Raw genomic sequence first — 26,190 nt, forward strand, 5'->3', positions numbered from 1 at the left:
AGAATGATAGTAATTAAGGATAACAAAATAAGATAATTAGTTTCTTTTTCTCCTCGTTGAGTAAATATTGAGGTAAGATAGCTTATTATGTATATGTAATATATTTCTATACTAATCAAATCTATTTAAATAAAAGATAACACTAAATTGATTTTGTTCTTTTTTTTTATCTTGTAATATTTTCTTTTATTTTAGTTGGAAGCAAATATTTGGAGTTGAGGAGCTGCAGGCTCTGTTCCTTTTATTTTAGTTTACCGACTTAATAATCGAAAGGATATTATTAAAAATATCCTGATATGATAGTAAAATTTGACTTGAGATGGACATAAAAAAATAAAAAATAATAATTTTTAAAATTTGACTTAATAATATCTTAAAAAAATAAATCTAAAGAAATGTTATGATTACGGAAAACCAGCTATAGATTTATTTCTTAAAACAAAAAAAAAACAGGGTTAAATAAAAATATGAGACAAAGATAAAATGAATGACTTGCGACAACTCTCCGCTTTCACGGAGTTAATGGAGCGTGGCAGAGAGTGTAATTCTCGAGAAAGTCACGTCTTGTTTCGTCATCTAAAGCACTCCGCGGTCCACCGAAGCCAGGCCGGACCCACCAGCAGATCCAATCATGATGTAGGCGGCGCTTTCTGCGGAGCCGTCCGATCTTTCGCTTTCCTTTTTCTCTTTTAGGTACCATGCAATGCAATTACAATCTTCACGCTTTTATATTACGTATTTTATATTACGTATACATCACAATATTTTATATATATATATATATATATATATATATATATACTCTCATTTAGAAAATGAAATAATTATTATCTAATTCGGCCTTCATAATAATATTAATATTTTTGGTTTCTTTTTCGGCCTTATGCTTCTTCTTCTATCATTCAGAGCGGTGTGCTGTTCCTCGTGACGGCCATTTCACTCCTGCCGTGCCGCTTTCTCCTACCTCCTCTTCTCTCGCTCTCTCCAAAACCCTAACCCGGAGATAGATCCTTTGATCCGCCATCTCCCATTGCAATCCCTGGCTCCGATTGGTGGTTCTTGAATGAGACCCTAGGATTCGCTCATCGATCCGGACCGGTGTCGGCATTGGTGGTGGATTGGCTTGCGGTATGCATTTCTCTTCGTCGAGTCTTAGGCGCCTCTTACTGGGTTTTCGCTGATCGATTTGTTCTGGGGAAATTTCCTTTCTTTTCCCGTCTTCTCTACTCAATTTGATGACATTGCGAGTGGTTGGTTATTCAGCAGTAATTTCTTTGGTTTCTCTATTGGTTTATTTGGAGTGCGCTCATATTTGGTGACTCGTAGGGTGAGATTTACTGTGCTGCAGTCGGTTGATCTGTCCACGAAAATGGGAACATGTTTGAATTAAATGACTGTAGTTTTCTTTGCCAAGTTTTTTTTTTACCTGTTTTGTAGTCACCGTTTTCTAGTTTTCTTTTAGTACTTCGGAAAAACCATTCTGAAGTTAGGCTCTTTCTTTATGTCCTAACCTACAGATCTAACAGTATATTGAGAAAAGAAGGAAGGGTTTCTGCAATTTTGAACAATTGTTTATGAGTATTTATTTTCTTTGCGTATTTCAAACTTTGGTTATTGTGATCGAATATATTCAAAATATAATATGCACACAGAATTTCGACGAAAGCATAAAGAAAAAAAATACCGGAAAAAGTTAATTCTATGTCATGATATGTTTCTACTATACCAGTCTTAACCTCTTTTTTTTTTCGTTAATGGAGTCAATGCCTAAAGCATAAAGATAGCCTCGGGTCTAATCATGCTGTAGATAGCTTTTGATTTGTTTTTGTGGAACAAGTGCTAAAGAATACTCTTTATTCTTTCATGCAGTCCAGTGTAAAACTACTGCAGGATCATGATTTGTAATGATTTGGGGAAGTCATGCTGGTCCTTTAAATATAATAATATATACAGTGATATCATCTATAAAGATGAGCTTGATGCTTCATGTTCCTGCTCCACTACCATTTGATGGTTCTCCGATAGATGTGCTTGTCCCTTGATATTTGATTTTTCCGTTGAGGTGCATTTCTTGCAAGGACTGGTTGAACCATCACCTAGAGATGGGCTTACATGGTGGTACTTCTGAAATTGTTGAATCAAATGAAGAGCCAAATACGGCCAGTTGTTATGGTGGATCTAAAACACTTTGTATTAAGCTCAAACCAAATGTACGAGATGGTAAGTGCCAGGATGCGGAAGATGACCTTGATCAGCTTTTGAGGGCGATAGATATCAGGACCTCATCCAGGGTTCTTGGTCCTTCCAGTCAACCAAGGGTTGACTTGTTGTGGAAAAATGCTCTCAAGAAGCCAGTTAAAGTTGGAGCATCTAGGCCATCAGGAATAGGAATATCGGAATCTGTCACCTTAAAACAGGCTTTAAGAAGGCTGTGCATTTCCCAGGCATCAGAGATGGCTGCCATGAAGAGGTTATCAAAACCAGGTGGCTCATCCGTGGCTTCTGAGGCTGGAACAATTAAGAGGCTTTATGCATCGGTGGTGGTTCAATCAAGTGACTCTGGTCTTCCTCTTGATGGAGAAAAAAGAAATTTAGTCAAAATTTCCGTTGTGCCTGAAAAGGTGTCAGCAGATTCATCAAAAAAGGCAACTGTATATGGTCAATTGCAAAATTCAGAGTCATATGAGAGTGCTGTTTCATCTCCTCTATCTTCAGTTCCTAATACAACCAAGGTAACTAAGATCAGAATCCAAGATGTAATTAAGCCTACCTCTGAAGAATCCGATGAAAGTCAATCAGCTGAAATAGGGATAGAAAAGAAGGGGAAATCAGTTTCCAAAACATCCATATCTAGCTCCCAGACAGTTGTTGCATCAAGAAAGCCCATTGTGATTCCACTTTTAATTAAGCCAACGCATTGGAACAAGACCACTAAAAGGAAAGGGAAGCCTGAGCCAACTTCAGCACCCAGTGGTTCCACCAAATGTGGTGAACCTTACAAAAGTGGTCCTGCTCTGTCTACAACCAAATCACATTGTTTTAAGGGAAGTGTCTCCCCTTCACATGCTACTCTGCCAACAAAAAAATCATGTTGTCCTAAGGAACCTGTCACTCCTGCATCCAGCACTAGGAATCCTGTTGCAGAAATTGGTACAGAAAATGTTGATAGTGATGCAAGCAAAATATTTTCCAGCCCGAATATCTATGTCAGTGGTATAGCTGTTGATACAAAAGCAAGTGAATTCTCTAGAGCAAGAGAAAAAGGGGAGTGCTCCAATAGTTCTAAAAGCAGCATTGGGGATTACAGTAGCAGCACTAGCATCAGTGAAGAGAGCCAACATAGTAATGCTAGTATTAAAGGCTGTAGGCCTCACATGTCAAGGGATGTGAGATGGATGGCCATCCATAACATCTTAATTCAACAAAGAAGTTTGGGTTTAAAGAATTTTAAGCTCCTCAAACGGCTTGGTTGTGGAGATATTGGAACTGTTTATCTTGCAGAGCTGGTTGGTTCTGAATGCTTATTTGCATTAAAGGTCATGGATATCGAATTTCTGATTAGCAGGAAGAAGATTCTGAGAGCACAAACGGAAAGAGAGATTTTGCAAATGTTGGATCATCCATTCCTTCCCACCCTGTATGCTCATTTTACAACGGATAGCCTCTCATGTTTAGTTATGGAGTACTGTCCAGGTGGTGACCTTCATGTCGTTAGACAGAAGCAACCTGGAAGGAGTTTCTCTGAGTCAGCTGCTAGGTATGTAAATTAGACTGGTGCACATATTGCTTCAGTGTTTCATGCTCATCTTGAAAGCAATTTTAGTTGTTGAAATCCATTGTTCTAGTCTCGTTAGCAACCTAAAATAGACTGTTTTGAGAACTTAAGCACTTGGTAATGCATAATGCATACATGCATGATCTTTATAACATTGAGTCCAATTCAGATTAATTCAATCAGCTGTACTTATGTTCTTCCAGGGGATGAGCAAAAGAATCTTGGACAAGGCTCCTTCAAAGGAGATTAATTCAGTAAAAAGAAACTGCCAATGATGAACCATTATTTGATTAGCAAAATTCTAGCTAAATGTCAGTTGGAAGCATATTGAACAATCACTTTTTGGTATTTTGAAGTACTCATTGAATCACTGTCATTTATAGGGTTTTTGATATCATTCAAAATTTCAAACATATGAAACGGCAGTCTGCTTGGAAAATGCAAACCGCTCGTGCATATTAACTTTCCTTGAATAGTTTTGGTTCATCAGACTAGAGAAGTATAATTCAGATGGTAGGCTGCTGCATTTGTTCAGCGATAACATCATCATGGGTTTGTGAAGTTCTTAAATCATAATTGTGAGTGCAATATTGACAGAATCTGTCACTGCACTTCACCATTTAGTTCCAATTTTCTGCTCACTCTGGTAATTAAGGAAACTATGCAGTTAGATTTTAATTGAATTTCCATGTCCTCTTAAAGCTACAAACTCATTCTTGGCAATGAAAACTGCAGGTTTTATGTTGCGGAAGTCCTCCTTGCTTTGGAATACCTACACATGTTGGGCGTGATATACCGTGATCTTAAACCTGAAAACATCCTGGTTCGAGAAGATGGTCATATCATGCTCTCAGATTTTGACTTGTCCCTCAGGTGTTCAGTAAGCCCGACCCTTCTCAGATCGTCATCATTAGACACGCAAGAGTCTGCAAAGAAGCTCTCAGGGCCTTGTGCTGAAAATAGCTGCATTGACCCTCTTTGTCTTCGGCCATCTTGTGTTCAAGTTTCTTGTTTCACTCCCCGTTTGGTATCTTCTACAGTAGAGAAGACACAGAAGCTGAAGTCCGAAGCGAGCGGGCAAGTAAGACCACTTCCCCAACTTGTGGTGGAGCCCACTGATGCGCGCTCCAATTCCTTTGTTGGGACCCATGAATACCTAGCTCCTGAGATCATCAGAGGAGATGGACATGGAAGCGCTGTGGATTGGTGGACCTTTGGGATCTTATTATATGAGTTGCTTTTTGGTAGAACACCCTTCAAAGGACCTGGAAATGAGGAAACATTGGCCAAGGTGGTTTCTCAGAGCTTGAAGTTCCCAGAGAACCCATCTGTTAGCTTTCACGCAAGAGACTTGATTAGAAGTCTGCTGGTAAAAGAGCCAGAAGGTAGGTTGGGATCAGTCACAGGAGCTGCTGAGATTAAGCAGCACCCATTCTTTGACGGGTTAAATTGGGCCCTAATACGTTCTGCGGCACCACCGGAGACACCACGAAGCTGTGAATTCGGGATGCCCATGGTATTTCGCAAGAAAAAAGAAGGTAAGTGTCTTGATTTTAGGGCTCACGGCGGAGAGGATGTGGAATTTGAGCTCTTTTAGTAAAAATTCTCCACTCTAAATGGAAGGATGTAGTCGGTTTGGTTGCCTCCGTTGCCGATCTTCAGTTCCTTCCTGTTGTTGTGACACTATCTATGATGTACATGCAAGTTCAAATTCTTATTCCTTGTTAATAACATGAATATGATTTTAGAAAATTGAGTGCTGTGTCCGCACGTATTATTTTGGATTTATGAGAGGCGTTGTTGTCTGGTAAGAGAATTTTAGTAAGAGCAATACTAAATAATTCATGGAAATTGGCATGGTATGATGACAGAGAAAGCTCGACACAAGTAGAAACAATGTGATCAGTTGACTAATATGAGTTTGAAGGCAGAAATGAATTCACAAGCAGTCTACCTGAACAGGTTGAGGATTTTTAGACGTCAACATCTATCCAATTTATTTAAACCAAGTCGAAATGGATTATTTTCTTTTAGTTTGTATGAAAATTTGGATTGATAACTTGTGCGAGGATCCACTTAAAATGGCTACCATACTAATAGAGCTTCATCCTTATATTTCACACTTCATCATCTCATACATAATGCACATAAAGGAAAAAAAAAGGGATAATTAATTCTCATGAAAGAATTAATATAACTATATTGAAATATATATATATATATATATATATATATATATATATATATATATATATATATATATATATATATATATATATATATATATATGCGCGCCGAGTAAGGTTAATTAAAGCCCTTTCGGCCCAACGAGGACGGGAAGGGGAAGCCATGGAGGACGAGCGGGAGGCGGCCCCTTTCGAGGTTTCGAATGAGCCCATTTCTCATGGCGGCGGCGGTGGTGGTGGAGGAGGAGAGAAGACGGCCGAGAAGAAGAAGAAGGTGGTGGTGGTGATGGGAGCGACGGGGGCCGGGAAGTCGCGGGTGGCCATCGATCTCGCTTCCCACTTCTCCGGCGTGGAGGTCGTCAACGCCGACTCCATGCAAGTCTACAGAGGCCTCGACGTCCTCACCAACAAAGTCCCCCTCCCCGACCGCAACGGTTAGTTCCTGTCTTCCTCCTCCTTTCCCCCCCTCCTCTTCTTAAGTTTATTTGTCATGAGTGTTCGGCATGAATACTACATTAGGTGTTCCGCATCACTTGTTAGGCTCCATCGATCCGTCCGTCGAATTCACTTCCAGAGATTTCCGTGATCTCTCAATTCCGGTAAGACCTTTCTTTTACGTTTGATTACCTATTTATTTCACAGGTTTTTTTTGGGTCTATTTGGGTAATTTGTTCGTCGTGTTGGTATAAGGTCATAGATGACATACTGTCACGCGATGGCCTCCCAGTTGTCGTCGGGGGTACGAATTACTACATCCAGGTTCATCATTAACTTTATCCGTTTGATTTCCAGCTTAGACTTCAAATACCTATAAATGTTCTTTTCACTTGTAGTTATTTCTTGTGGTTGTTAATTCTTGATAGGCTCTTGTGAGTCCATTCCTTGTCGATGATGTGGTGGAAAATCTGGCATCTTGCTCACTGGATGGCCCGCAAGGTGTCGGATAGGGCAGCTGCACTAGTTCCATATTGTGAATTATATGTAAAATTTGGATAATTATTCCTCTTAACTGTACAATTGTATCTTAAATCTCGCTGATCAGAACTTGGTGGAGCTGATGAAGTTGCTAGCTTCGAGCAGCTTAAGGAGATCGACCCAGTCGCAGCCAACAGGATCCACCCGAATGACCATAGAAAGGTAAAGTCTCCTGATAATTTCCGTTGATTTGATTCTCCCATTTGCTTGTCATTTTAGCTGTGTTGACTGGTCCTAGTTGTATTGTTGTTTGAGGTTTATGTTTACTGGTTGGTTCCGTTGATGGTTTGTTCATTCATACTTGAAACTCAATAAAAAAGAATGTTAAGATAGATGGTGTGCCAAATAACTGATTTTTGAAACAAGACAAGTTCATGGTTTAGCTGGTTCCTCTCTTCTGTTTATGATATAGCAAGTGTGTGTAGTAAGATGCATGAAAATGATTCTCTTTTGTTTGGTGGATCATATATGTTGTATTAGGAATGAGATGCAATTCCAAGAAAGCATTTCGGGACCTTAACCTTCGATCACATACCAAGATTTTCATATTATAGCATCAACTTTCTTGTCATGTTTCTTAACTTTAATTGACATTTGGAGATCTTTATTTCTTTCTACAAACAAAGTATTGTATGATTACTAAATTAGGCTGCTTTTGTTTTTCTCTCGGACAACTATGCATGATTTTCCTTGGTACCATATTGTCATTAAGATGAGACTAATTACAAGTTTTCAACAAACACACCAAACTTGCACTTATTGCATGTATGATTCTCACATGTTTATGATGCTATATAAGAAATCTTGCACTTATGACTTTCTTTTCGATGTTGAGTATCCTCTTCAAAGACTTCACCAGACTTCATATCATCATGCAGATTAAATTTGTTCCTCAGCTGATTAAATCTGAGCTGGAAAATTTTATACAAACATTTCATGCAGCCAAAATGAGCATTCATATTTATACTGTCCATTATGGCTATTTTTTTTTAATTTGTGCAAAATTTTAAAATTCATTTTCCCTGTTGGCTTTTTTGGTGTTTGTTCAGATAAAACGTTATCTCAATTTGTACGAAAGCTCAGGTGTCCTTCCTAGTCATCTTTTCCAAGGAGAGAATGCTGAGGTAGGAGACAAATTGATTAGATTTGGAGAATTTGATTTGTTAAAGCTTTTAAATATCTTTTGGCTTGCGATGATGCATCATGAACATTTTCGTTTCTCATATGCTGACTCTGTGAAGTGAAATTTTACTTTTGCATCCTACTTTCTACTTTTGTTCTTGTTTCATGTATATGTTCCCTGTTTCAGATGATGTTATGATGTTTTTCATGAGCGATAACTTACAATAATCCGTTCATTGGTGAAGATGAGCTGAATGCCTCAAGTTATTACAATTCTCACTAATTTCTAGTATATGAGAATGCCAATTTTATTGAATATTGCTTATTTATCCTTGACGGAATGTGTTTCTTTTGCTCCCTAAAGTCTACATTTTGAGGTTTTCTGCTGATATATTGTGAGATATGTGTACATGATATCCTGTTGTAACTTCTTTGTTCGTTTAAATCCACCACTTATTCAAGTTTTTTTTTTTTGCATGTTAATGTTGTATGTCAATTAGATTTGTGCCGAATACTTCAGCATCACATATAGTTGAAAATATTCTGTAAGGTTGAAGCACTCTTCTCCTCCTTATGTTTAACTTTTGATATTTCTTGTGCCAGTGCAGAAGTGGGGACGTGCTGATAGTTTCAGATACAATTGTTGTTTCGTATGGGTGGATGTTTCTCTTCCTGTGCTGGATAGATATGTTGAACAAAGAGTTGATTGCATGATCGATGCTGGACTTTTGGATGAAGTCCATGATATTTACAGTCCAAACACAGATTATACCCGAGGCTTATGTCAGGCTATTGGTGTTCGTGAATTTGAGATGTTCTTTAAAAGCTACTTTTCCATTGAAGAGTCCAATGAGGTCCCACGGCCAGACTTATCAGAGATTTTGGATATGAATGGTGGTGAGCTCAAAACCTTGTTGATTGAAGCCATAAACAAGCTAAAAGCCAACACACGTAAACTTGTTCGTCGTCAAGTAAATAAATTCTTCCTTCTCATACTATTTTTTCAATGTCAAACTTAGCTTTAGTTATCTTAATGACTTAATTTATGCAAAAATAAAATCATGTCAACCTAAAAGCTACACTGAAGTGGTTTTGTCATTTCAGAAACGAAGGCTTAATCAGTTGAAGGCATATTTCGGATGGGACTTGCACTGTATTGATGCAACAGAAGCCTTTTCTTGTATGCACTGTAATCTCACTTCTTATTCCTTTCAAGTATTTTTCATGATCAATATATTTCTTTTTTATGTAATATATTTTGCATGTTCCTCCAGGCAACTCAGGAGATACATGGCATAAAATAGTTATTGAGCCTTGTGTCAATGTTGTCAGAAATTTTTTATTGGAAGAATCAAGTTCTTTGACCGGCAAGCAAGAACCATGTCTCCAGAGTAAAAATCTGGCTTTGAGGGACTTGTGGACCCAATATATATGCGAGGTTAGTTTAGCTCTGCTATTATACGCATTGGTTGTTCATTTTCCATTATATTCCAGTTGCTAGTTAAATTCGTTTAGTAAAATTTAGCTGCCAAAAGGTAGGTATCAAATCCAAGGTTCCGAAGGCAAAGAACCGAATTTCTGGGTACTTTGAAATGGTCTTTTCCTCATTTGACAAGGTTTGGAAATTTTCTTTTGTTCCCTGTTACGCACAGGAATGAAACGTTATTTGTGTTAGTCAGATTTTTCAACAAGCTGCAATGCTTTGTCTTATAGTTTCCAAGGCACCATTTTGTTTATTTTGATCTCTTTTGTTAATTTTCATGCATGGTTAGGTTTGGTGCAACCACTATTTCTGCAGGTAATAGAATACTGAGACTCGTTTGGGACTGTTGTTAGGCTTCTTTTGGTGAAAGCCTCGTGCAGTGAGCTGCACCTTTTATCTCTTATAGCTTCATTGTGTGTTCTTCCTGATGTCTTTCATGCATGGGTCATGCCAGATTGCTTATTTCTTTTAATAGCATGCCCATTTGGCGCTAGCCCCCATCAAATATTTTTTTCTATAGAGAAGAAATGTCAATGACTGAAGCTGAAAAAATTCTTCTTCCGATTCATGCTTGACAATCGATTACTGCAGATGTGTCAGTGCTGCTAATTGATCATTTCTGAACACACACACACCCATGATTTGGTTAACATTATTCTTTTTACAGGCCTGTGGCAATCAAGTTCTCCGAGGGGCACACGAATGGGAGCAGCACAAGCAAGGCCGTGGGCATAGAAAGAGGATCTTTCGGTTGAAGAAGCGCTTAGATTCCTCCCGAGCAGGATAGAAATGTGTCTTAAATTGGTTAAACACAACTAATCTGAAGCATCGTTACAGTATTCGGTCAATTGTGTAATTGGCTGCTCCTTTGCTATGTGATGCTGATTCCTTGCAAGATCAGGATATAAGTTTCTGAAACATGGTCAATACTCTTGCTGTAAAGTCAATTTCTTGCCACATCTTTTGAGATATTTAGTCAGTACTAGTTCATTCGCATTATTATTCTGATGGCCTTTTCCAGATTCTAGTTGTGTTCCTGCATCAGGCTTGTTTCTGTTTAATTGCTACGGTCGGTGATTACTCTTCTGCTTCACTATAATTGCTATGGAAAATCTTATGTCATGCTTCAAGCATGAACTTTAAGCTCATGAATTTTTGAATCTTTCCTTTTCCTTAACCTCAAGCTCTTGGTTTTGGCAGGCTTTTAGGAAGTCAAACCGTGCATTCACATGTGTAACCCTATGGTGAACCTTGTTACCTTAATTTTATGGACTACTATGGTGCTACGGACTCGTTCTTGTTCGGTCTCGTTCTTGTTCTCAAGTAAAATCTTTTTTCATCTGATAGCACTTGGAACCTTTGTGGAAGGATGGATGTTTTGTGGAGAAAATCTTTTTCAGAAAATGTCAACAAAATTACTTGTCATTTTTGACTAGACAGTGCATTTTCTCCTTGGTAATCTCATACTCGCTTGAAGGTTTTTTCTTTTGTGTGTCGGCTTCTCAATCTTCCAGGCAGCCTTATTTAGCTGCTCTCAGTCATCGGAATGCAACGGATGTTTGATTGCACTCTAAGACTCATGTAGTGACGATCCAGGAAAGTAGTGATGGGAATTGCATTGTTCGCCCTACCATGGAGGGTTAGGAATCTGAAAAAGGGTTGGAGAATCGAAAACAAAAGGACTTTCTTATCCTAGTCCTAAAATCAGTCAGTGTTTGTCCCCATAACAAGATCTATCTTTAGTGTGATCCTGTGATTTGTGACCACCCTCCTGATGATGATGATGATTTATTGTGAAAGATTTTAATTGTCTAATCTTAGTTCTGAAGGTTTTTTTAATTCTGAAGAAAATTTGTCTCGACAGAGACGCATTCAAATATCATCTACGTTGAACAGACGTAGGTAGGTAGGAGGATGACGACCACTGATTTGTTCTCTTTCGGCAGCTTCATTCATACTTCAACCGCATCGGCTCTTCTTCGAATTCTTCTTCTTCTTCTTCTTCTTCTTCTACTGCCATTGTTTCCATTAGAGGGGAGTCGACTTCAGCAAAACTGCTCCGATGAACGTGTGTGTTGGTCAGTATCCGCTGTAGGAGACCACAGAAGGCCATTGTTTTCGCTTAATTGCTCGGGAGACTGTGTACGTATAGAAAAAAAAATAAATTAAATTAGAATTAGGATCCATTTATTAATAATTTGATCTTGAAGATTATAATTTTTGTTATTTTATTATTATTATTTTGATTAATCGATTTAGACCGAACCGGTCAGTATTTTCATTTATCTGATTGGCAGAAGAGTGCGTCGTATGCGTCGAGGTATTCAAACTAAACTGAAATATCAAATCTCGATTAAAATTAGCTCATAATAGTTTGATTTTGAATAAGTATTTTTTTTTTGGATACTCTGATTAATCAATTTAGATTGAACCGAGCTGATTTTAATTTAAAAACAAAATATCAACTCGATCGAATATAGTGTCTTAGTCCCTTAATCAAATCAAATCGATCAAAAGGCCCAATTTAACCTAATTTTAATCGTATAATTTCATAAATCTTATCGTGTCGATCCAATTGGGTGATGATGGTTCTGTTCGATTGGATCGAACTGAATCGTTTCACCAAATTGATCGATCCGATTTATTTGAAAAAAAAAATTAAAATTATTTAAAATTATAAATCAATTAACCAGTTAGTTAGTTAATCAAATTAGATCAATCAATCAATTTTGAATAGCTACAATTACTTAAATTCGTACATATCTTATTTTAATCGAGCTAAATCGGAAAAAGGATTTGATTCACTTTGACCCCCTATCCTTTGGGTTGGAACCAATTTGAACACCTATTTTTGTCCCAAGAAAGGGGGTTGATTGCTTTAACAGTGCTTCGGGCAAGTGTCCTTTTTTTCCGGAGATTTCACGCACGCACAACACGTTCCCAACGTTTCCTTTACGCAAATGTGACTGTGGAAGCGTCGCATCTGCCTTGCTTTTACCCTGTTCGTCTCGGGCGCGTGCGGCCCGCCGTGGACTTGGACATCGCCCACCTGTCTCCCCTTTCCATCTAACGGTCATATATAATGGAAAGCATGCTTAGCGGCAATATCCGTCAACAACAGCTCGGGATTGCCTCTTCCTCCTCCTCCCCTCCAAGAGAACGATGGACTTTGATGATTCTTCTTCCTCCTCCTCCTCGTCATGCGACCTCTCGACCATATGCTCCACGTCGACCTCGGGCCCGTCGCCGAAGCGGAAAGCGGGGCGGAGGAAGTTCCGGGAGACGCGACACCCGATGTACCACGGGGTGAGGGAGCGCAACGGCGGCCGGTGGGTGTGCGAGGTGCGCGAGCCCCAGAGGAAGGGCCGCATCTGGCTGGGGACGTTCCCGACGCCGGAGATGGCCGCCAGGGCGCACGACGTGGCCGCCATCGCCCTCCGGGGCAGCTCGGCCCAGCTCAACTTCCCCGACTCAGCCTGGGCGCTGCCCCGAGCGAAGTCGACCGCCCCGGATGACGTCCGCCGTGCCGCCGCAGAGGCTGCCGAGATGATCCCCCCTTCGAATTCATCACCACCGTCGTCGACTGCGCCACCAGCCGGCCAATCAACAGCCGCTGGGATTACTCCTCCGGGGAGGGATGGGGTGGAGGCTAGCGCACCGCCGGCGGCTCCGGTGTTGGTGGACGAGGAGGCGCTGTTCAGCATGCCGGGGTTGCCGGAGGACATGGAGAGGGGATTGCTGGTGACGCCACCATCGATGGGCGCACCGCCGGCGGCTCCGGTGTTGGTGGACGAGGAGGCTCTGTTCAGCATGCCGGGGTTGCCGGAGGACATGGAGAGGGGATTGCTGGTGACGCCACCATCGATGGGCGCACCGCCGGCGGCTCCGGTGTTGGTGGACGAGGAGGCGCTGTTCAGCATGCCGGGGTTGCCGGAGGACATGGAGAGGGGATTGCTGGTGACGCCACCATCGATGGGCGCACCGCCGGCGGCTCCGGTGTTGGTGGACGAGGAGGCGCTGTTCAACATGCCGGGGTTGCTGGAGGACATGGCGAGGGGATTGCTGGTGACGCCACCATCGATGCTCGAAGGCTTCGATGGGGATGGTGTGGACGAGTGTCTCATGGACCTGTCGCTGTGGTAGTGCGCGTGTGACCAAACCAGTAGTGTCTTTGGTAGTCAGTCAGATTCAGACTCGGTAGTATCCATCCATATAAGAGAGAAGTCTCATTAGATAGGGGTGGCAATGCCAATGCCATGTCCTAAAAGTCCCGTTGGTCGCCGTGCATGGGGATGACGACGTGGAAAACAGACCTCAATAATACAGTAGTCTTGTGGTAAGGGAGACTAGTCTTTTAGTGTATTTTCTAGATGTTTATGGTACATTAAAATGTTACTTGTGATCTATCTATCTATCTATCTATCTATCTATCTATCTATCTATCTATCTTAAATGCACCTTAATCATTAGAATATCTTCTTATTGGTATCATTAAGGAAATGGACTCTTAATTGAATTTTATATTACTTTCTCTCGTTTTGTAATACATGGAAAGACAATCTCATGATGTTTTTGGGAGCTGATTGATTAATTGTGTGAAATGAATATATAATAGACATTTGGTGAGAACCTCAGGGCTTTTAATGCATGCACTGTGAAGTTCAATGAATATGTAACCATACATGCACTGTGAAGTCACAAGTTGGGAATTCGGTGAGAACCTCCTCAGGGCTTTTAAGCTTCTTCTTCCCAGTGAGTTTTGCCAGAGCTATTAAATTATATATATATTTTATATATATATTAAAATTATAAAAAAAAGGAAGACAAAAACAACGATAAGAGAGTGGATAGGAGATAATAGAACATTTCAAAATTTTCAAGAAGATATAATATTAGATCATAGCATATAATAACTATCCAATAGTAAACAACACGCGGCTGAAAGAAATTAAACGTGGCAATGCCACACGAGAAGAGAAGGCCAACCGCTCGCCACCTTCTTCTTTCTCCATTCGACCAGTCGCAATCCCCATCATCTAAAGTTGAACGTGATCCTTTCCTCGGTGCCGGCTTTTGGACGGACCACGTTTGTTCCTCTATTTTATTTCCCAATAAAATATATTGATTTAAGTATAATAGTGACGTATTATTATCACGTGAAGTAGAAGCAGCAACATTGTTATGATTTGGATCATCTCCCTATCAGCCTCACTCCATATAATAATATTATGATTTACAACAATATTTTGAGAATGAATAATGTTCAGCCAATTCCCCCCTTCTCCCCAAAAAAAAAATCACTTTTTAGGTTTTTCTCACATCTCAAATAATATATATTTTTTCTTTCTTTCCTATTCCTATTGATTGATCCAATTATAATAACCTTAGTAATATCAAAAAAATATATTATAACACTATATTATATAATATTATATTATTTTATAACATAGTAATATTTTATATAAGTTCATAAAAAATAGTATATTTTTATTATACTACGTTATATTATTTTATTAACACTAAAAAATATTATAATATTATAATATAATTTTTTTATTACATCATAGTATTTCTATACTATGCTATATTGTTTTTTTATATTACTAAAAAATATATTATATTAATTTTTTGCTATTACTGCAAAATATTGTAACATAGTGTAAAACTATTACAACGAGACTAATTCACAACCAATCCATATGAAAAATGAGAAAAGGAGTGAGAAAATATTTCACAGGTTAAAAAAAAATGCTGTTAAAAATTCTGAAAATTAAAAATAATTTCCCATAAAAACAGAAAAAAAAACAAGACGTTTATTATATTAAAGTTCGAAGGGCATTTACGATATTTCATGTATCCAAGGATATATATGTAAACACAGCATGATTGTGCGCCATCCGTCGGTCACTAAAAGAGGGGATCCGAGGCTGTGCTGTCGACTGTTTCCTCCACTCTGCCCGTCCTCCGACGATCCAGCGATCTCGATCTCCTCCTCTCCACCGCCGGCTGTCGTTGGTGCTGCAGCAGCAGAAGCCAATAGTGATAAGGAAGAATGCATTCCACGCACCTTCTTCTCGAGGAACCCATCAGGATGGCCTCCATCCTCGAGCCATCGAAGCCGGTATGTCCTTCCCCTCTCCCCCATTCCGAGATCTCGATATGGATGCCCCTCTTCCCCCCCAGAACTCGCAAGTAGATGCGTTGATTTGGAGAGAGAGGTCAAATCGGAACCTCTGCTACATCTCCGGGCGAAGAGGAGCCTTCGATTTCGTTCAAGTTTGCACTGATGTGTTGAATGTCGTCGTGACCTCGCAGAGTTTCTTCCCTGCGATGACCAAGATCGTGGGGACGCTCGGCTCCAAATCACGGTCGGTGGAGGTGATCTCTGCCTGCCTCAAGGCCGGCATGTCAGGTATGCCTCGTCTTCCTCCCAGCTTCCGGTGCTGCCTCGATCGGAGCTTGCTGCTTCGCATCACTCAGCCATTTGGTGTTTTGGGTCATCGGCACTGCAATGAGAATGTATGTCTGACCGTGTTCTTCTTGTGGCAGTGGCGCGATTTGACTTCTCGTGGGGAGACGTCGATTATCATCAGGAGACCCTGGAAAATCTCAAGGCAGCTATTAAGAGCACCAAAAAGTTCTGCGCAGTAAGTCTTTGGTTGTTAGCCACCTAAACTTTACGGATTTCTACTTGCCGGTTGCACACTATTTTTCATCTTAGCTACTAGCGTCCTTCTTTGCCTTTTGCCATGTAGTTTGCGCTTAATTTCTCTATTGCGTATTCTGCTGGAAGATGAAAGCGCTGATAGCATTTTATATTTGATGTGCTAAAATTCGCTCAGCAACCGTAGGCTGATAACCGTATCCTTTTATCTTTCTCTACTTGTTTGTTCTCTTTTGCATCTGTATGATCATGAGACTATCTGCAAATTGGGATCCGACTGAGCGTTTTCCCATTATATAGTCCATTTTTGTTGAATGAGGTGTAATTAACAATACCTTTGCTTGTTTTCCAGGTCATGTTAGATACTGTGGGTCCAGAGTTACAGGTTGTGAACAAAAGTGAGAAGGCCATCTCGCTTGAGGCTGATACTTTGGTTGTTTTAACGCCAGATCAGGAGCAGGAAGCATCATCCCAGCTGTTGCCTATAAACTTTAGTAATTTGTCAAAGGCAAGCAGGAACCATCTTGAACTCGCTGTCTTCATCAATATCAATGATTTTCTTTTTTAATTTCACACCCATTTTAGTCCGCACCATATTATTGCTAACAGGTTTTCACTAGTATTGTATTAATTGAATTAAGAAAATTTACCGAAATGAGACATATAGATGAACCAGACAAGGTGAGTCGATTAGGATTAATGGTGTGAAGCCAGAACTCAAAAGAACTAATAAAACCTTGATCTACCAGATAGCATAAGTGTGATTTGAACTCCAAATTTGTAATAATAAGCAACAAACTTCATATATAAGTGTGATTTGAACTCCAAGTTTGTAACTATAAGAAACAAACTTCATATATAAGTTTGCTTTGAACTCCAAATTTGTAACTTTAAACAATGAACTTCGATTATTTTTTGCAGGCAGTGAAGCCAGGAGACACAATATTTATTGGCCAATACTTGTTTACTGGAAGTGAAACTACTTCTGTTTGGTTGGAGGTATGGCTTTGGAATGCTTACATGATATAACCTTGATTGACTGATAGCTGACTTGAAAACTAATTATATCAGCTATCAAAGGGAATGAACTAACGTGGCTTGATTTGGAACAGTAGCCTTAAGTAGGAATTTGTATATTTAAGCTTGCCAAGCTTTCTTATGTTTATTACTTTTTATTCAAGTTATTGAGGCTCCGTGGTAGCTAAGTTTATTTTTTTTGCTTCTGTGTGTGTTTGTGTTTGTTCAGGTTGCTGAGTTGAAAGGAGATGATGTGGTCTGCAAAATAAAAAACACTGCTACTCTGACTGGGTCACTGTTCACACTTCATATATCTCAAATCCGTGTTGACTTGCCAACACTTACTGAAGCTGACAAAAGTGTAAGAAACATCTGCATGACACTCTAACCAGTGTTGCTTTTTGAGCATACTAATAAGTTATCCTGCTGTTCTTTCATGCGTAGAACTCATTGATTCTTCAATTGCTTTTTTGACCATGTAGATGTTGAGATGCATTATGTAGCAACTATCAAAAGCAGTTATAAAGAAGCTTCGTCACAAACAAAATGCTGCATAAAAATGTGAAATATATAATGCTAAAGTGAAAAAAAGAAGGGTTGTGTTTGGAGTAAGATCTGAAATAGAATTAGCATTCCTCTACTCAATCAGTCTGGCATTTATTACTTTGATATTTTTTCAATTAAGGTCTCCTGAAACCTACCAAAGGATGGGTCTTGTATCTTCAATTCACAATTTTTATCAAACTGAGTTTTGTCAGCTGCTAGACATGGGTTTATCAATTCCTCAGATTGATGTATATAGTGGTTGGTAATGTTCATTTCTCACATTTCTACTTTTCTATAGATTACACCTTGATCATTACCGGTGATCTCTTGAGTGAGAGAAGGTTTGTTTTTTGGCAAGTTGCTTGAGAGGCTTTAATCATATTCCAAGTGTGTTTCATGATTTGGCTACTAGAGTCAACCAGTGCTCAAATTTTTTTTGCGTCCACTACATAATGATGTTGCCTCTTTAACTTTGTTGTGTGCTCCTCTAGATGAAACTTTTTGATTTCAACACATATATTTAGTATATTGAACAAAGAGCATGTTGTTATATTCATCATTTAAACCAAGATGCTAACCATAGGAAGACAAATTATCTTTTAAGAAATTCAGGTTCTGGTTTGCTGGTACTATTTCTGATTACATATACTGTCAAGTGTGTTTAAGAAGTTTGTTATCCCATTCAACATATGGTCTATACCGCAGGTAATAAGTACATGGGGTGTCCGCAACAAAATCGATTTCCTTTCATTATCTTATACAAGGCATGCAGAAGATGTTCGGCAAGTAAGCTATTTCAGTCATATTCATCACATTTGTTCCTCTTCCTATATTCAATCTATAAGTTCATTAAGGTGTACAGCCCTTAATTTTCCTGACCGGTTCTCAACTTGTTCAATTACCCTAGTGGTCTACAATATTCTAACTGTGATTCTCTCACTTGATGCAGGCTCGGAAATTCCTGTCGAAGTTAGGTGATCTTTACCAAACCCAAATATTTGCAAAGATTGAGAATGTAGAGGTTAGCTGCAACAGGAATTAAGTTGGTCAGAAAGTTAACCTTATAGCTTTTATAATTGTGAGTTGCAATGCTCATTTTCTTGCAGGGTCTCACACACTTTGATGAGATTCTACAAGAAGCAGATGGTGTTATTCTTTCACGTGGGAATCTCGGAATAGATCTCCCACCTGAGAAGGTTGGGAACTTTATTTAGTGGCTGGTCTTTATGTAGCTAATACTATACGGTTGATATACTTCTTGACATTCCACTAGACATAAATAAAAACTGATATTTGGCTCTGTAAAACATAATATAGTGTCATTTGAATTATGAATTTAAATTTTTAAGTCTCAATTTATTGCTTCTCATGTAGGTATCATTGCCTTGATTATTCTGGATTTGAACTTCTTCATTGATAATGACTGTTGTCTTCTCTTCTGTTTGGATCTGTAGTTGTGAAACCATTTTTCGCTTGCAAACCATGGTGTTGAATTGCACGGATAATGCACTGATTTGTGTATAGTTCTGTCTGTGTTAATCTCAGGCACTTGCAGTATAACAGGGGGAGCAATATCCAATATAATGGATGTAAAAACTGCATGAAATAATTGTACACGTGGTTGTACATGTATTTCAGCTTACTTGTAAAGATTATTGTCCCACCAGGATATGAGCACTGCTACATGGGTCGGTTATGCTAGGTGTTTGTGTCTAATTGGGGTAAATTATATAAATATGCTTATTTTTTAACCGTGTGCCTTCAGTATTCCAATTGGGTTCCAATTAATGAGAAAGTAATGATTAATGAAGGAGGTAAACCACCACTTAGAGAATTACACATGTCAAGCCTCTAGAAGGATTGGAACCCATAGACTCTTCGTCATCAAGAGGGGAACTGGCATTTTGCGGCGGCCTGGTCTCCGTTCCAATTGGCGTGATAAATTATTGCGGAAGCCTGGTCTTTGACTCAATAACCGATTATTTGAACTTAGTTCTTGAAATTTCCTTGCTTCTACAGACATGGCGTCTTTGTATCTTAAAGTCATTTGGTGTGTTGTTTACAGGTTTGTGTTGTCACTGATTGGTAATACCAGTATATAATGTAAAATTTGGGACTCTGATTTTTCCCATTAGTTGAGTTCTGCTTCATCATGAAGTAATTTAGACACAACTTCTATTGGTCCATCATTCAGATGTAAACTTCCCATAAAGTCTTTCTTATTTTGTGAATATCCGATGCTTGTGGATATGAGAATAGTTATGCTTAAAAAAATAGATGTAAATGGACCGAAAATTGTTAATTTGAAATAAGATAAACTTATTAATTGTCTGATTAATGTGAAGGATGAAGTCTTTGATGCAATTCTTAGCTCTGAGTCAAATTCAGAAGAGTTCATAAATATTCAGGAGTGGGTGTTGAGTGTTGGCCATATCAATTTCATAAGAAAAACGGACCTATTAACATCTCAAGGGACAAAATCTTTTTCAGCAGATATTTTGAGGATAACAAGTGTCCATTAGAAAGTTGTTAAACAAGCAGATTGCAGATTTTTTGTACTTGTAGTTTTGCAAAGTTGACTCATTTTGATAGTTTAATATTAGGGCAGGACAAATGGCCAGGCATTCTTGTTCTGCTCTTATGGTTGTCTCCATAAAGTATCTATTTCTTTGCTTTTTTGGTTAGTACTTTGTTATCTAACCAAGATATTCAACAGGTGTTTCTATTTCAAAAGGCAGCTGTCTATAAATGTAACATGGCTGGAAAGCCAGCAGTTGTCACACGTGTGGTTGACAGCATGACCGACAACTTGAGACCAACACGTGCAGAAGCAACTGATGTGGCAAATGCGATACTGGATGGTATAGTCTGTTGCTTAAGAAATCAAGTCTTCTAAATTGTCTTGGTTATGACCAATTTTGTAGTTAAAAATTCATGCAGTTAGTGATTTGTTCATTGATAAAACTATGATTTAACAATCTTGATAATTCCCCAGGTAGTGATGCAATCCTTTTAGGTGCTGAAACTCTTCGAGGATTGTACCCTGTTGAGACTATTTCAATTGTGGGTCGAATTTGTTATGAGGTTAGCACTCTGTTCATATTCACTTTAGATCTTCTTAAATGTTTATAATAGACTGAGATAGCAAATTATGGAAGTTCATAAAATATATGGAAGATTAAGATTATGAATTGATGGATATAGCTTCCCAATATTCAACTTTCTAATTCATATAAATTTGTGACACTTTCTGTTTCTAAATTGCTTTTGCATTTGTTGATATGTTTTATGGGTAATATGATTATATGAAGCTTTTTTATCAGCCTTCTGTGCTTGGAAAAGGTTTTGCATGATTGGAGAAAGATAATCTATTATTAATCCTGGTATTAAATGTAAAGAAGAGGTTATTATGTAGCAGAAGATGAATATTCTTTTCTCTAAATTTTGCCACAAAGTAAGGTTCTGAATACCGTACCATATTGCTGTACCGATCAGTTGTCGGTATGGTACTTTCCAAGCTATACCGAGCATACCAACATATGGTACACTAAGTTGTACCAATGTACTGCCCGTATCGAGCGGTACGGTATGGTATTGCAAACCATGTCACAAAGAAAACTATTTAAACTATTTTTTCGCTGGCACAGGTCAGTACTTGATGCACATCTTATTCTGTTTGTGTTGCATGAATTAATTGCTATATTTAACATGATCACAAAAAGTACAGGAATCTGACAAATGTGTGTGGATGTCGGGACACTGAAAGGGTTTAATGTAACTGATTAGATAAAAGCTGTGACTAAACCTACAAACACTAAATCTCAGAAAAAAAAGATATTGCCAATATAGTGGTTGGAAGACTTTTCCCTTTTTGTTTGAAGTTATTTTTTCTTCTTATCTTGGATTTTGCTGCATTCTCTTGTGATCTTCTGTTTGTTTTTGCAATGTGCATTTCTCAAGTCCCTGGCGCCTGTCCTCCCTTTCTCTTCACTTTGCTTTTCTTGTTTTTTGTTCACCATAAAACTATTTTTGCAGGCAGAGAAGGTTTTCAACCAGGATTTGTACTTCAAGAAAACTGTGAAATATGTTGGAGAACCAATGACCCACCTGGAGTCCATAGCTTCATCAGCTGTATGTTTTTACCTTCTCTTGTTCCGAGTATAATCAACTACTATCCAAACAATGTACTTCTCTTGAGTTAGAAGAAAAAAAGCTTGACTCAGTGTTTTGCGATAATCATCTTTAGGTGCGTGCTGCTATTAAAGTCAAGGCTTCTGTGATAATTTGTTTCACTTCATCCGGACAAGCTGCAAGGTACTATTTCAGTTGAATGTCACTCAGATACGTAGCTTTCCTTGTTCACTGGCACATATCAAAAAGTCTTGACACGCTTGAGATTTCTCTTATGTAGGTTAATTGCAAAATATAGGCCAACTATGCCTGTACTATCTGTGGTCATCCCTCGGCTTAAAACAAACCAACTTCGGTGGAGTTTCAGTGGTGCTTTTGAAGTATGTACTCTAGTATCAATCCTTTTCTTGTTTAATGTATGCCGTACTTCAACGATCAATCGTTGTCATGCTATACCTAATATTTTGTTTCCTGTCTTCTTTTTATTTCCAGTAAATTGTAATTTTTTAATTGTGATGTCGCTATATTTTCTCGGCTCTTCTTTCTCGTATTGGTTTTCCAGATGGTTAATTTATTAGCATTTACAGCTTAGTCAACACTAATGAAAACTAATAATATTGGCAGGCTAGGCAATCGCTCATAGTTAGAGGCCTTTTTCCCATGCTTGCTGATCCTCGCCACCCTGTAAGTAAATTTTATTTCTCATCATCATCTATCTTTAATGTAATTTTTGTATATATCGATTGTGGATGATGCAGTTCTTCCAACTGATAAAATTTCTCGTGAATGACTTCAAGGATATCCTGTTTTGTTTTACTCTAACATGTTATCTACAAAGGCTGGCATTTTTCCAACCAAAAGATAGTGTTTTACATGTCCTGATGAAAGATTGATTTTTCTTTTGAACGGCTCTCTTAATTTGATTGTCATTTCTGTTTGATCTATTGTTAACTTATATATCTAGGCCAATTGCCTTATATAATCGACTAGAAACCTTAATTTCTAAGTTCTTCTAAGACAATTCGTAATTTACCATGGCCAAAGTTTTTTATTGGCGAAGGCACAGACTGAGAATTGGCAGGACCATGCCTTAGTATGTGCAATTTATTCAAGTAGTCGATACAGTCTCCTGCTAAAGGACATTGCTGAATGGACATCCAATGGTATCAATGTCATCATCATCGGCAGGACTACACGCTAATTTCATGATCCTGCTTGAGGTTGATTTTTTTTTAATATATTATAGGCTGGGGTGGGGTATCTGTAGCTAATTATGTTTTTAAAGCTCGCCTGCTGGCTTCCATTCATTTAACCGTAACACATGTAATATCTTGCCTGCTTGCTTTGTTCTTGCAGGCTGAGTCAACCAGTGCCACCAACGAGTCAGTTCTAAAGGTTGCTCTCGATCATGGCAAGGCCTCTGGTCTGATCAAGTCTCACGATCGAGTAGTTGTGTGCCAGAAAGTCGGGGATGCTTCAGTGGTGAAGATTATCGAGCTGGAAGATTGAAAAGTTGTTGGTCCGCAAAGTTCCAGCGAGCTGACTGAATGCGCTCTAATTTTGTTTTGTCGCATTTTCTTAGGGAGTCTATCAAATAAACTCTCATCCAGCAAATAGTATCTCAAATATAACCTAAATAAGCTTCAAGCGCTCCGCAATTGAGAAATTGCACTACACTAGTTTATTTTTGCTGTGTTATTTCCGCAACAGCCATTGGCATGGGATTTCTAGTTGGTTTCTTATCATCAAGTCTGTTGTGGACCAATCTCTATGTTGGAGAACTGCATGTCTCGTTTGTGTTTTACCTACCAATTTTAGCTCATCCGTATCAGACTACCATTTGCTTTCCAGTCTTGTTGCTTTTGACTATCGTGACTACCTCTTGGGAATGGAATTATATCTATCCATGACTTCCGAAAAGGTATGCACTGACTTTTTGAACTCTATGAATCAGACTCAAATTCTTTTGAGCTCCTTGTTGAATCAATCATTGACTTACAAGGAGTGTGCTATCGAGCGAGGAAGCGAGACGTGGAGTGGACATCCAATCAATCTTCAGGCACAACAACAGGTGAGTTCGTTTCGACAAAATTATTTTATTCTATTTCGTTTATGATTAGGGATTAATCCGCAAAATAAAACTTCAAATGCAAATGCCATCGCCGCTCCTCTCCCCCATGGCCGGTACAGCGGAGATAACATTCCTAATGGATCATTAATTTGAAGATGTTTGGTCACTCGCAGTACAAAATTAATCCACCGGCTGAGGAAGCAACGCAGATAGATCCAAAAGGCGTATGAACGTTAGGACTTGGTTTGCAAGACGAAACAACGATGGTTCTGCGACTCTTCCCAGAGCTAAATTAGGCGCGCGGAGTCAAACCGAAGCATCGGTCAACGTCCGAATGCTTCGCAATCTAATCTCACCGTAAGATCTTCCTGACTCGTAGCGTGTGGTCAAGATGGAGGAGCCCTCGACTCACATCAACTACGTCAACTAGAGCTTGTCCATGAGATCTACTGTAAACATCCAAATCGTCCATCTTCAGCTCGGTACGTGGACATCAACGTGGCGCAAAACCACCATTAGATCGATCTGTCACATCTAGGATTGTTCTAATACAAAACGTATTTTGATTATTTCAAGGATCATCGATTATAAATAGTATGATGCATTTTTCTCACATTTGAACATCTGATGAACTCTCGACGACAACTCCACTTCAAACTGACGTCGACAACATCTCGCCATTTCATGACAGATTCCAGTAGGTATACGTGCACTACCAAAAGCTGCCAACATATCTACGTACCTCAGTCACAATATCTCATCAGTATGAAGGCTTCTTTCAAGTATCTCCCCGTTCATTCCATCACGAGGCCTAACTCCAAATCTTTTACCTCCACGGTCAACCCTTCTCCTCCTTATAAATCCCCGCATCACCCTGCTCCTCTTCTCCCATCCTCGTTCTCTACTCGCCCCAAGATGCGAAGCTTCATATTCACCGTTGCACTGGCCATGGCCATGGCCATGACCACGTCTCATGCGTTTCCCATGGCCACCGTGGACGGGGACAAGCACGCGCCACCGTGGTTCGGAGGCTACAACCCTTTCCGTGACCGACACCGGCCGAGAGGGTTCAAGACGTGCGACGAAGTGCCGGGGATGTGCCGTGGGGCGTGGGGAAGCCCCGGGCCGGACTGCTGCGGGAGGCTGTGCGTGAACCTGAGAACGGACTTCTTCAACTGCGAGCGGTGCGGGAGGCGGTGCCGGTTCGGGGAGATGTGCTGCGGCGGCGGGTGCGTCAACGTGTTCTACGACCCCAACAACTGCGGCTTCTGCGGCAACCGGTGCAAACCCGGTGGGTTCTGCAGATACGGGATGTGCGACTACGCGTCGTAGAAGAAGGAAGTTACCCCCCGCAGTACGCGTCTTCCTCTCCTGCGCATGAGCTTCGGAAGTATAAGCGCCGAAGCTACCGCAGGAGAAGGAAGAACCTGATGGTGGTCGATACACACAAATGTAGTATTCTTGGAGTTCTTTGACGTTCGTTTGAAGTGAAGATAATTAAGACAGGAGGCCACCTTTGATTTTTTTTTTTTCTCACTTGTGAAATGTTAAAATTGTTTTTTTTTCTTTCCTATTTATTTTTGAGGTGTTAACATCAGTCACTTAATAATGGCAATCAGAGCATTGTTAAGAATTTAAATTTCTGTGGAGAAAAAAAAATGATAATTTGCATATATTCATTGGAAAATATGTGAGAGAATGGCATTTTTTAAGTGTGGTGACTTTCTACGTTAATCGAACCACAGTTTACTATTATTTCAACTATATATATATATATATATATTGTTGTTAAGATTTTAATGTGAGATGGTATTGAAAGATATGAAATTTCTCTAATACATATGGAGATTCAAAAGTGAAAAATAATTTTTTTTGTGAGATTTATGTGAGAGCACATAGAAGGAGCCTTAAGATTGAAAAGTGAGTTATTATTTTTAATAAGTTTCATTCTCATATAAAAGTGAAAAGACTTCAAATTTTCTCCATTGAGATAGGCGAATAGTACTAAATGACGTAAATATTATGCGTGGATATGTTCACTATTATTATTAATATTTTAATTAATTTTTAGTTATAAAAAAATTAAAGAATGGAGTATTATAATAATAATAATAATTAATTTTTAGTGATAAAAAAATAATTAAAGAATGGAGCAATAGGGTTTCTCTACAACTCACATGAATGCTTGGCATAACACTTGGATGACTATGCACACAAAAA

At 39.1% G+C, this 26,190-nt stretch overlaps 5 protein-coding genes across 6 annotated transcripts; all 5 read left to right on the forward strand.

Annotated features, from left to right (window-relative positions):
• The first annotated feature begins 927 nt into the window (after nt 1–927).
• On the forward strand, nt 928–5,501 carry LOC135652857 (serine/threonine-protein kinase D6PKL1-like). The gene is made up of 3 exons (XM_065174161.1): nt 928–1,128; nt 1,870–3,757; nt 4,511–5,501. The coding sequence occupies exons 2-3, from the start codon at nt 2,103–2,105 to the stop codon at nt 5,370–5,372; spliced, it is 2,517 nt and encodes an 838-aa protein (XP_065030233.1). The 5' UTR covers nt 928–1,128; nt 1,870–2,102; the 3' UTR covers nt 5,373–5,501.
• Nucleotides 5,502–6,103: 602 nt separating this feature from the next.
• Nucleotides 6,104–10,568, forward strand: LOC135652449 (tRNA dimethylallyltransferase 2-like). Of its 2 annotated transcripts, none has more exons than XM_065173381.1 (10): nt 6,104–6,395; nt 6,481–6,560; nt 6,652–6,720; nt 6,825–6,897; nt 7,004–7,098; nt 7,986–8,060; nt 8,667–9,029; nt 9,163–9,238; nt 9,333–9,496; nt 10,209–10,568. In XM_065173381.1, the coding sequence occupies exons 1-10, from the start codon at nt 6,125–6,127 to the stop codon at nt 10,326–10,328; spliced, it is 1,386 nt and encodes a 461-aa protein (XP_065029453.1). In that variant the 5' UTR covers nt 6,104–6,124; the 3' UTR covers nt 10,329–10,568. The 2 variants fall into 2 exon arrangements, with proteins under 2 accessions (XP_065029453.1, XP_065029454.1); XM_065173382.1 differs by having other exon boundaries at nt 6,502–6,560.
• Nucleotides 10,569–12,668: 2,100 nt separating this feature from the next.
• On the forward strand, nt 12,669–13,956 carry LOC103971288 (dehydration-responsive element-binding protein 1F-like). Its single transcript, XM_065173488.1, has one exon. The coding sequence runs from the start codon at nt 12,704–12,706 to the stop codon at nt 13,682–13,684; it is 981 nt and encodes a 326-aa protein (XP_065029560.1). The 5' UTR covers nt 12,669–12,703; the 3' UTR covers nt 13,685–13,956.
• Nucleotides 13,957–15,442: 1,486 nt separating this feature from the next.
• On the forward strand, nt 15,443–23,749 carry LOC135653399 (pyruvate kinase 1, cytosolic-like). The gene is made up of 16 exons (XM_065175336.1): nt 15,443–15,662; nt 15,857–15,953; nt 16,091–16,188; nt 16,558–16,713; nt 17,127–17,204; nt 17,452–17,583; nt 18,474–18,554; nt 18,718–18,789; nt 18,875–18,964; nt 20,485–20,629; nt 20,764–20,852; nt 21,804–21,899; nt 22,015–22,082; nt 22,180–22,279; nt 22,524–22,583; nt 23,256–23,749. Exons 1-16 carry the CDS (start codon nt 15,594–15,596, stop codon nt 23,406–23,408), a joined length of 1,584 nt encoding a protein of 527 aa, XP_065031408.1. The 5' UTR covers nt 15,443–15,593; the 3' UTR covers nt 23,409–23,749.
• Nucleotides 23,750–24,918: 1,169 nt separating this feature from the next.
• Nucleotides 24,919–25,302, forward strand: LOC135652371 (stigma-specific STIG1-like protein 1). The gene has a single exon (XM_065173229.1). It carries the CDS (start codon nt 24,919–24,921, stop codon nt 25,300–25,302), a length of 384 nt encoding a protein of 127 aa, XP_065029301.1.
• The last annotated feature ends 888 nt before the right edge of the window (nt 25,303–26,190 follow it).

Source organism: Musa acuminata, chromosome BXJ3-11 (genome assembly GCF_036884655.1).
Source record: "Musa acuminata AAA Group cultivar baxijiao chromosome BXJ3-11, Cavendish_Baxijiao_AAA, whole genome shotgun sequence".
In the NCBI taxonomy this organism is placed as follows: Eukaryota; Viridiplantae; Streptophyta; class Magnoliopsida; order Zingiberales; family Musaceae; genus Musa; species Musa acuminata.

Coding starts and splice junctions, on each gene's coding strand:
- LOC135652857 (XM_065174161.1), top strand. CDS start 2,103: ATGGGCTTACATGGTGGTACTTCTGAAATTGTTGAATCAAATGAAGAG. Junction 3,758..4,510: donor TTCTCTGAGTCAGCTGCTAG/GTATGTAAATTA, acceptor TGAAAACTGCAG/GTTTTATGTTGCGGAAGTCC.
- LOC135652449 (XM_065173381.1), top strand. CDS start 6,125: ATGGAGGACGAGCGGGAGGCGGCCCCTTTCGAGGTTTCGAATGAGCCC. Junction 6,561..6,651: donor TCCGTGATCTCTCAATTCCG/GTAAGACCTTTC, acceptor TGTTGGTATAAG/GTCATAGATGACATACTGTC. Junction 9,239..9,332: donor TGCAACAGAAGCCTTTTCTT/GTATGCACTGTA, acceptor ATGTTCCTCCAG/GCAACTCAGGAGATACATGG.
- LOC103971288 (XM_065173488.1), top strand. CDS start 12,704: ATGGACTTTGATGATTCTTCTTCCTCCTCCTCCTCGTCATGCGACCTC.
- LOC135653399 (XM_065175336.1), top strand. CDS start 15,594: ATGCATTCCACGCACCTTCTTCTCGAGGAACCCATCAGGATGGCCTCC. Junction 20,853..21,803: donor TGGGTCGAATTTGTTATGAG/GTTAGCACTCTG, acceptor CTATTTTTGCAG/GCAGAGAAGGTTTTCAACCA. Junction 21,900..22,014: donor AGTCCATAGCTTCATCAGCT/GTATGTTTTTAC, acceptor AATCATCTTTAG/GTGCGTGCTGCTATTAAAGT.
- LOC135652371 (XM_065173229.1), top strand. CDS start 24,919: ATGGCCATGGCCATGACCACGTCTCATGCGTTTCCCATGGCCACCGTG.